Here is a 10,606-nt window from a genome sequence, read left to right on the forward strand (position 1 = left end):
AAAGTGTAGACTTGTCTGGAACTTCGACAGTCTTTGGTCTTCAGGTCTTCAAGACTCTGATGTCCTATCATGTCTTCAATGCCGGAGGATCTTCAAAGTCTTCACGTCTTGAAAGTAGAGAGTGTATCAACAAACTACCCGTATCATGTAGGAAGTGTGTTGACAAACTCCCCCTTAACATAAGCTCCCCCTTGAGTTATGCTCGTGAAAAGACTTTATCTTTATGAAGTGAGATCCTTGTGGTGTTGATGATGGCCAGCGGCAACTCGATCATCTTCATCTTTTGAGCGCCTTCTCGTCGTGTCTTCATTCCAAGGCTTGTCATCGACCATGTTCTCCTAGCCTTTAGAATCTGCACATGCAAGAAATCTAAACGCGTAATGAGAACAACTGCTTGGAATAGTATAAACAAATAACACACGAGTGACCATGTCAAAATCAAACACCGTCCGACAGTTTGAAAGTTTAATAAATTTATCAATTTTAAATTCTAACTTTCAAAATCTGCAAATTTTGACCGTTTATGAAGATTTAGTCAGTTCGGTTTTCAGTCAGGTTTCAGGTAGCGAAGACTTGAGCTCCAACATCGTACGATCGAAAATAAAGCAGAAATAAAATCTTTTTGGCTTTTATAAAGTTTATATTAAAACACGGATTTTAGGCGTGTTTTTGAAATTAAAAGATAACAATTTAAAATCCTTTGAGTGTTATCAAACGACATCACCGCTAATGTCGTGCTGATATGCACCAAACGACGAAACTGTTTAAAAGAAAAACAATAAAAGTTAAGCAGTAAATAAATAAATATATACAAACATTCTTTTTGCGAGTTTCGAGGGTAAGAGAATCATATCAGTGTACGGTCATGCCAAAACACTCTTGTTGTTCAGTTAGTTAATATTAAGATAAGCATCCTATAACAATTATCGGTATTGTTGTCCACTTAAGCTCAACTTATCAGATGTAATCATGGCGAGGGGATACGTTAATGTATGATTTATACTTACCGACCGGTGTTCATCCACATCACGACACATTCCCGTATCAAGGTATGCACGAGAGTTCATCTTACCGGTGAGTATACCGATTATCATCTGTTTGACCGTATAAATTGTGAGATACTCACTTATTTTGATTTGAAAACAAGTCCTTTGTGATATAATCACTTATTGATGAGGAACTTGATTTTCGTATGCATGAGGGCACAGGTGCAAGTCCGTGAACAGGTCAGTACTTCCGTACAGCAGAGAGACGAACTTGACACCCGGATAAATGTGATATTTTATCACTTATTTGATTTGGACATGTGATTGTTTATCACTTATTGAGGTCGAATGCAGTATGCAATATGTACACGTATGTATAGTATCATGGAAGATCTAGACTTGCGTCCCCGTTATTTTTCGGTAAAAGATACAACCATGATACCCAGATGATAAGCAGCATAAAGACCGAATATCTCAGAACCTCGGCAATCTATCAAACGAAATTTCGGTACTAAGACCATATGCCAATGAATGGTTCCCACCTGGTCTTCAGTCGATTAAGATTTATATCACCCTGCACACTTTAAAATGATTGTGAGCCTACCGATACATCTTATATAGAGCTGCTTATCGTTTTTCATTTAAGGTTTAAAGAGGTTTGGATAGACCACTGATGTACTATCATTTTCTCTTTTGCTCGCCAGGAAACTCATTTTTGTTTTTCTATTGTTTTTGTGTTTTTGAAATTTTTCGATGTTTTTGTATTTTCCGATTTTTGGATTTACTCCCCCTAAAATCAACAAACTAAGACAAATTTAAAAACACACAAAGATATTTACAAAAATGATTTTCCGATGTTGGTTTACTCTTGCTTGACCTTAATGCCATTTACCAAAAATAAGTTTTATCAGAAAAGATTTAACAAATTTTGGAAAAATGAATTGGCATGTCGGTAAGCGGTGCGGACCATGACAACATTGACGAGTTTCACAAAGAAACAATCACGTGTGAGGTGATATTTGAGATCAACGTGTCAGGCCAAAGAGTGCTGTATGAGATGATAATAATTCATAAAGTAGCTTAAAAATCAACAAGTATAGGAGAGATTTAGAAATTCAAAAACCGTATCCTGCAACCGTTTCATGCATTGCAAGGAATCTAAGTGTTCTTCCAAACTTGATATCCACCCGGTGTGGACTTCAAAGTCGATTTTGTAGCTACTGACTAATCTCTTGACAGCAACAAGGTCGTAAACCTCCGGGTCCGGCTGGTCTTCCATATTGCACCAGCGAAGGTCTGTGACTTTCTCTTTCAGAAATGGTGTGCGGATATTCAATGCACTCCAAGGCATCGACACACATTTCACTTCATTCGTTCCTGCGGACCCGATCAAGAACCAGAATGACCAAATTTTCGGCACGTTCTTCATTTGGTCGAATTTTGCACCATCATTCAATCACATTTTCTTCTTCTTTTCTTTCTCTCCATCAAAGGCAACAATTTCTTCTGTCGCCTATCTTGTGCAAGGACATTCCACTATCAACAATCCTAAGACTATCAATAGTTCCTCCTGGAACTTCCTGCACACTCACTCAGAGATTAGTTGGAGAGTGGGACCCAAGCCTTCACAGACTTGGGTCGTCCGTCATCATCGAGAATTGTAACATCCATTTCCCGATGATTCGGAATTGATGTAGCTCCCCCTGAAACAGTTACCGGTTTTGGTATCCAAATCTCTTTCTGTTTTTCATGTTTAACATCTGATTTAACAGATTTTGTTTGGATAATCTCCGGTTTTAAAAACTTTTCAACTTCTTTTCTTTGTTTCTTTTTCTGTTTCTTTGCTCGTTGTTTAACAAGACGAGGGTCCTGTTTTGGTGAAACAGATCTTTTATGGTAATTGTTACCATGGGGGGCATCAATTTTTGTCTTTCTTTTGGTGAGATATGGACAATTCTTAATGATGTGCCCATACTCACAGCATTCAAAGCATGATCTCCGCTCAACAAACCTCGGAGTATCATAACTGCAATAGCCGGATGATGAACTTCGTGATCTTGAGGTACTTGGTCCTACATCACAACCGTTTGTGTGTTGTGTATAGTTGTTTTGACTGTTTCTTTTCAAAATTTTACTTTGTTTAACAAAATCCTTATTGGATTTGTTTTTGGAAGTATCAATTTTATCAGTCCCTCTTGATTTCACGAGGTTTATCTTCCGAGCCTTTTTCTTGTTTTCGCCCTGTTTGCCTTTTCTATTCTCTTGGGCGGCATGATTTTGTTCACGGGGATCATCAACCTTTGCTTTCAAATTATGAAGATATGGACAATTTCGAATGATATGTCCAATTGTTCCACACTCAAAACAATATCTTCGTTCAACAATCCCCGAAGCATCATGTGCTCGTCTTAACGATGATAATGAACTTTGTGATCCCGAGGTACTGGGTTTTGAACAGTTTGGATCATTTCTTTTCAACACTGTTGCTTGTTTAACAAAATCTAAGTTAGATTTGTTCTCAAAAGTTTCGATTTTGTCCGTTCCCTTAGATTTCACAAAGTTCACATTCTTGTTTTTCTTTTGGGCCTTTTTCTTCTGACCCTGAGTCGATGCTTTTCCTTTAGGTTTGGCATGATTTGGCTGCCTTTTCTCTGTTGGTAATTTCTTATTCCCAAATTGTTTTCGAATTTCGGCCTTTGGAATGGGAGGACACTGTGTAACTGTAACACGTGGTCCTGTCTTTCCCAAAAACTTACTTGTCGAATCTTCAAAGACTTTACTTATTAAAGATTGATTAACATTCTTAATAGGAAAATCTTTGTCAGAGTAGATTTTATCATCACCAACAAGAGTGTACAGCAAATTCACACCCTCCGACTCTTTTGCAGACGAGGACTCGATTGCAACAGTCTTAGCGGGTTTTGCAGGAGGATCACATAGAATGTAATTCTCGAGAGGTATGTCCCCATTTTTTACTTCCGCATCAGACTTTGCTGGGATGGTATCATCAGATTCATCATCAGAAGAATCAGCATCCTCAATGATGACTGGAGGATCCTGATTCAGTTCAGCAGAGGACACACATGCATCTGCTGAAGTATCTGAGTCTGGTGATACATCTTTCTTGTATCCGAGTCCTGCTGCAAACTCCTTTACATCTAGAGGAACAGATGGTTCAAAGAACACTCTATCCTCCTCGTCAGGCATCGCATCATAATTGTGTCTCACAGGTGGTGGACATTTCTTATATCCTATGCATGTGACATCCCGTTTTTCTTTCTGAACGTCAATGATGTGATCCAACACATAGCTAGAGCTCAAATAACTATCTAGCTTAAGTTGGATCGCATCACTTTCGGTTTTCACACAAGCCATTTCTTTTTGCATTGTCTCAAGACGTGAGATATACAAATTAATTTCCGTTTGTTTTCTGGAAACCATTTTAGTCAATTCAGTTTTATCTTTCTTTAACGTCTCAATCATTGACTTAAATTCTTTTTCATGGTTTTCATAAAACATATTGGCTTCTGTGCATTTTGAAAGATCCACGGTCAACTTCTGGTTGTGGATAAATGTCACATCATATTTCTCTTGCAAAGCTTCGTGTTTGCTTTGCAATTCACACCACTTGGCATTCAATGAAACATGTTTGTCTTGCAAGTCAAACAAACTAGCTTGTACAGCATCATGTTTGCCTTGCAACTCAGACATGTTTGCCTTTAATCTAGCACAATTATCACAATCTACAGCAGTTGGTTCATCAACACATACCTGACTGGAATTACTCTCAGGTGTTGGCCTTTCTGCATCAGAATCAATACCAGATCCATCCTCACTTGAACTTGAAGTTATATCACCTTCCACTGAAGTTGAAACATCTTCACCTGAACTTCTAACATGTTCAGAACTGTTATCATTCCCCGAGGATCCACCATTGCTGACATCTTTGACAATTTCAGCGTACAACGCCGTTTTTGTCTGACTACTGTTCTTGGGATTAAGAAGTGACGATTCTACAGTAGAATAATGGTGTTGTACGGAAACTGGGGGTAATGGATTTCCAAAAATGTCTGTGGTGGGAGGCGGCTTTACAGGAACTTGTATTGGATTGCCAAAACAATCGGTTGTTGTTATTTTCGGTTCACTTTGCCTTTGATTGATAACTGATGCCCACATTTCTGCAGTAATTCGAGGTGGTGTGGGAGGTTCGGCCCATAATGGAGATGACCTTGTATTCGTGTATTTTCCATCGTCTGGAGCCGGTGTACCCCACCATGAGGGAGTGACACCTGAACTTGTATATTCACCATTATCTGGAGCAGGAGTTCCCCACCAACTCGGATTCATCTTTGACAAGAAAAATAAATTCTATGTCAAAGTCACGAAGGATGATTGCCACCTGAAAGATCACACAGCCGAAGGATCCTGGTCGAAAGATCTGAGATCACAGAAACTTGTTAACAATAAACAGACCACAATCGAAAGATCAACTACTGTTCGAAGGATCAACAGTACTCGAAGGATTACTGTTGAGTCTTGAACAATAATTTCGAAAGATTCAAGAACTCGAAGGATTCCCTTTTGAAAGATCCTTATCTTTCGAGTCAATCCCTATCTTTCGGACACTTATCTTTCGAATAGCTAACTTCCGAAGGATCACACTTGTTCGAATGATCAACAGTGTTCGAAGGATCACTGTTGACTTTCGAGCACTGGCTTCGAAAGACTCAAAATCTCGAAAGATTCACACTTGAAAGATCCTTATCTTTCGAGATAAAACAACTATCTTTCAAAAAGATTCCCTGATCGAAAGATGTGTTTCGAACTTCGAAGGACTACTCGAAAGATGTTTATCTATCGAGCTGTCACTGATCGAAGGATGGTCTTTCGATGTCGAAGGATATCTTTCGATGTCGAAGGATATCTTTCGAATGAGCACTGACACACTGACACAGATGTGACGGGTTGGTGAAAAGGTGATGGGTAGGTAAGTCAACTTTCGGCAGAATGGTATGGCAGGCTGACAACTTTCCCACCAACCAAGATTTTCAAAGGTAATTTACCCAAAAAGGAAAACTTAACCCAGAAACCGGTGACCGGAACCTTAACCGGAATATTTGCCGGAATTCACCAAATCACTCAAAAACAAGTTTTCAAGTTACCCAACCCACTTTAAAACACTCCCGGTTAGTTTAGACACGTTTTTACTCAAAGAAAAAACAAGAAAACCAGTAAAAACAGGTGCAAAACCAAGTGTTTCAACACACCAAAACTTGTAAAAACCCGGTTTTAAACAAGGTTAAGAGCCTTAGCTCTGATACCACTTGTAGGTCCCTTTTTCGCGGAGGATTACGAACCTAAACCTTGTTATACAAACCTACTAGCGAGTGCGGAATCCAAGCTAGCAAGCAAACCGAGTTAGTAGCAAGTAGAGAAACAAACACACAAAGATTCACCGATTAACACTAGTCGTATTAATGCAATGAGGGTTTCGGTTACAAGCTCAATGTTTACAGAAGTGTTCTATAAACTCTCTAAGTGTGTGAGTGAGTTCTGGGCAGAATGCTCTCTAAGCTTCTATCTCTCGGATGTGTGGGAATGGCAGAACTCCAGAACTCCAGAACTAACTCACACTCAACACATGCATGGGTATATATACCCAGCTCAGCAGGTCTGGTCGAAGGATTCGACAGATGGTCCGAAGGATCATCTGTCGACCACATGTTACACGAAAGATCAGCATGGACCTCGAAGGATCATCCTTCGAGGTCTAATGGTCGAACCATGGTCGAACCATATCTTTCGATCACCTCGAAGGATCAGGTGTATCCTTCGAGGCTATCCTTCGATCAGAACATCTTTCAACTGTTGTCCAAGTCACACCGGAGGATGGTTGACTTGGTCAACTTACAATACAAATCAGGACATCGTTTATATCAGACCGAATACAGACAAAGTACAGACACAAGTGCACCAACATCTCTCTGTTCGGTTCAGAATTAAAGATCTTGGAAGGTTAAGCCACTTTCTAGGTTTGGAGATAGAATATGGAAAGTCCAATTTGCTTTTACATCAGAGAAAGTATACAGTTGGATTACTACAACGGTTCAATATGTTAGACTCGAAGCCGGCAACAACGCCAATGGATACGAATGCAAAGATGTACGAGAAGGAAGGGCAAGAACTTGAAAATCCAACAGAGTATCGGCAAATCATCGGAAGTCTCATATATTTGACGTTGACACGACCCGACATCGCATTTGCGGTTGGAGTCTTGAGTCGGTTCATGCAAAAACCACGCCGACCTCACTTGTTTGCTGCTCGAAGAGTTTTGAGATATGTGAAGAATTCGATCGGTTTAGGAATAGAGTTCAAGAGGGAGTCGAGTATAGAGTTAAATGGATTTTACGATGCGGACTATGCAGGAGATCCGAATATCAAAGATCGACAACTGGTTACGTATTCTTCATTGGAAGTAGTATGGTATCATGGTGTAGTAAACGTCAAGCCACGGTGTCCCTATCAACCACTGAAGCAGAATATCGGGCATCCGCGATGGCAGCCCAAGAGGTGACTTGGGTGGTTCGGTTGGTAGAAGAATTGGGTCAGAAAGTTGATTACAAAGTAAAGGTATACTGTGACAACAAATCTGCAATTCAGCTTGCGGAAAATCCGACGTTTCATGCGCGAACTAAACAAGTAGAAGTACATTACCATTTTGTTCGAGAAAAGGTGTTAAATGGTGATACTGATCTTGTGTACTGTAACAACTCTCATCTAAAATTACCTTTTCTTATTCTATTATGTCTAATAGGAAACCCTAATTGAAACCCCCAAGTAGTATTGCATGACCCCTAAAATTTTCAGAACAGTTGGAATCAGGATCAGAGCCCCTAAAACTGAGGGGGGGTAAACCCTAGTTGATATTATCAACACAGTTTTTCGTAGAAATCGAATTTTATCATTATGTCGACTCACCCAAGCTACTGAGACACGGGGCTACCCTATGCTAGGGGGTACCCCTTGCGCCACGCGACAGCCCCTCGCGCCACGCGAGGGAGCTGTTTTTCCAGTATAAATAGGGGAGTTTGGCACTTGAAATTCGGCGTTGGTTCGACGTAAAAACTCGCTTCGTACACTGAGATATCGTCTGTTTACTACAAAACACACAGCACGAAATTCTGCCGCGATAACAGGGTAATAGCTCGATCACTGCTAGATTTCAAACTGCTCAATTCTTTTCTTTCCTTCAGCTTTTATTATAGTAAATAGTAGCTCGGGGTTATACCCTCTAAATCCCGAAACTCTGCCCGTTATTAGGGTAATAACTCTAATCACTGGTACGATACTTTATCCGATCGATTAAAACCGATCCAATGGATGTTTAAGTGCTGCCAATATCTGGCTATACTTTGTCATTTATTGTGAGGGTTTCGATCTCGTGATTATCGTTAAAGTTGAATTGAGTTACTACACTAATACAAGTTCCATTATGTCTCGAAATTAGAATTCGTAATCAGGGAGCTGCTAGAATACTTAGCAACTAAGTAAACTTAGTAGTTAAATAAACTTAGTAAACTTACCAATTACGTACACTCAGTTGTTAAGGAAACTTAGCAGTTAAGCTAGTTGAGTAGATTAATTAATCTGCTAATTAAGTTAAGTAATCAACTAAGCAAATTATAAGAGTTAAGATAAATTAATTAGTTAAGTAGTTAATTAATTAATTAAGTTAAGAAAGGTTAATTAAGATTAATTAAGATTTATTAATCCGTTAAGCAAAATTTATTTAAGCTAAGCAAGATTAATTAAGCTAAACAAGATTAATTAAGCTAAATAAGATTAACTAAACATCTAGATAGATATACATGAAAAATAAAAATATATGAAATAGATAATATCAAAGGAAGGTGCTAGGAAGGTGTAAGAGGATATATATTTAGGTAGGAAGTTTCCTAGAAAATGTATAGGTAACTTCCTAGAAAGCTATAGGAAACTTCCTAGAAATTTCATACTTCTTACCTATAAATAGGAAGCCTAGGAATTCATTTCCTTTGCTCATTTCTTTTCTTCTTCTCTCTATACGTTGGTGTTCTAACCAATAATCACCGATGCGATATTCTGTCCGATCGATTCAGGAACCAACTAATGGATGCCAAAGTGCTACACTTTGTGAGTTCGTTAAACGGATGCCAAAGTGTTGTCTAATAAGACTATACTTTGTGAAATTCGTTAAGGTTCGAATCTCGTGACCATCGTTAGGTTTGATGTGGTTTTGCACTAATACGTATTCCACTCTGTTAAACTAAATGTTTAACTACCCGAAACTCTACACCATACTCTTACAATCAAAATGGATGCTTAATCATCAGAAGGTTCAAAACCATAAAGTATATGCTTAATTATCAGAAGGAGTAGAATTAAGAAGCTTGTTAAATCAATACTGCATGCTTATGAGGTGAGTCCATTCTCTTTCCTCACAGTTTGTGAGTCATTCTCTTTTTACCAAAATTGCTTTCAAAATCATGTTTGGTTTCAAAGTTATAATTACAGGGATTAAGTCTTTGTAGTCTTCAATTACAGCCGGTATGTGGGGTTTTGTATACATTACTTGATAACCGTCACCATTGGACAACGGGTTAGCCAATGGGTGATATGACCATAGTTACAGAAACGAATCGAGTGGCAAATACCGTTGGGTAATTGGTTGATATATAAATATTGTAATCGCCCTTAATACTATACATTATAACAGTGTGTCGTTTTGTATAAAAATGAATGAACTCACCAGTATTTCCTGCTGACCAAATCTTTTTAAAACGCGTTTCAGGTAATTACTGTAGATTGGAATAAGGGTGATGATGCGGCACCAACAAGGCTTATAGAAGTGGCTCATTTTATCAATTAAATTAAATTAAGAAAAGTTGTTTTATGCAATCGGATTTATTCTATATTAAAGCTACCTTTCAAAACAAGGTTTTATCCCATCTATTTAATAAATAAAATCCGGTGTTTTCTAAACTTTGATATTTTCCTAACTCGCGGTCCTGATGAAATTTCCGCTGCAATACTTTTCAAAATAACCACCGGTACCACTCGATTGTTCGCGGCTCCCGTCCAGGGTAGGGTCGGGGGTCGTGACATGTACATAGATACCAACTTACATAAAGATGATGTTTTAACAAAGAGTCTTTCGAAGATAAAGTTAATGGAGTTTCGATCAAGCTTAGGAACGAAGAACATTGGTATTGAGAGGGAGTGTGAAAAACGTAACAATACCAATGTGAAGGATCAAAACGGATAAAATATGGAAGTATGAGGGTGGTACGGTAATCTCTATAGGGGTGGTTTGGAGGAGATTAGTCTAAGTAATTTAGATAATAGGTTTATTGTTTAAACGTATTAGTATTGGTTCAGGTTGAAACAGGTTCAAGTCAGAACGGGTTTAGGTTGAAACAGGTTCGGGTTGGAATGGGTTTTCGGCAAGCGGGTCACCCAAATTGTATTTTAGTGCAAAGAAACCCAATATGATATAAAAAATGTTATACTGTTGAAACAAGGTTGTTATTGTAAGCATACTGAACATACCAACTAGAATCATCATCATCATACTCAATATA

At 38.6% G+C, this 10,606-nt stretch overlaps 1 protein-coding gene across 1 annotated transcript; it reads left to right on the plus strand.

The window, feature by feature from the left end:
• Positions 1 to 7,128: 7,128 nt before the first annotated feature.
• Positions 7,129 to 7,560, plus strand: LOC110901934 (uncharacterized mitochondrial protein AtMg00240-like). Its single transcript, XM_022148691.1, has one exon. The coding sequence runs from the start codon at positions 7,129 to 7,131 to the stop codon at positions 7,558 to 7,560; it is 432 nt and encodes a 143-aa protein (XP_022004383.1).
• Positions 7,561 to 10,606: the final 3,046 nt, after the last annotated feature.

Source organism: Helianthus annuus, chromosome 8 (genome assembly GCF_002127325.2).
Source record: "Helianthus annuus cultivar XRQ/B chromosome 8, HanXRQr2.0-SUNRISE, whole genome shotgun sequence".
NCBI lineage: Eukaryota > Viridiplantae > Streptophyta > Magnoliopsida > Asterales > Asteraceae > Helianthus > Helianthus annuus.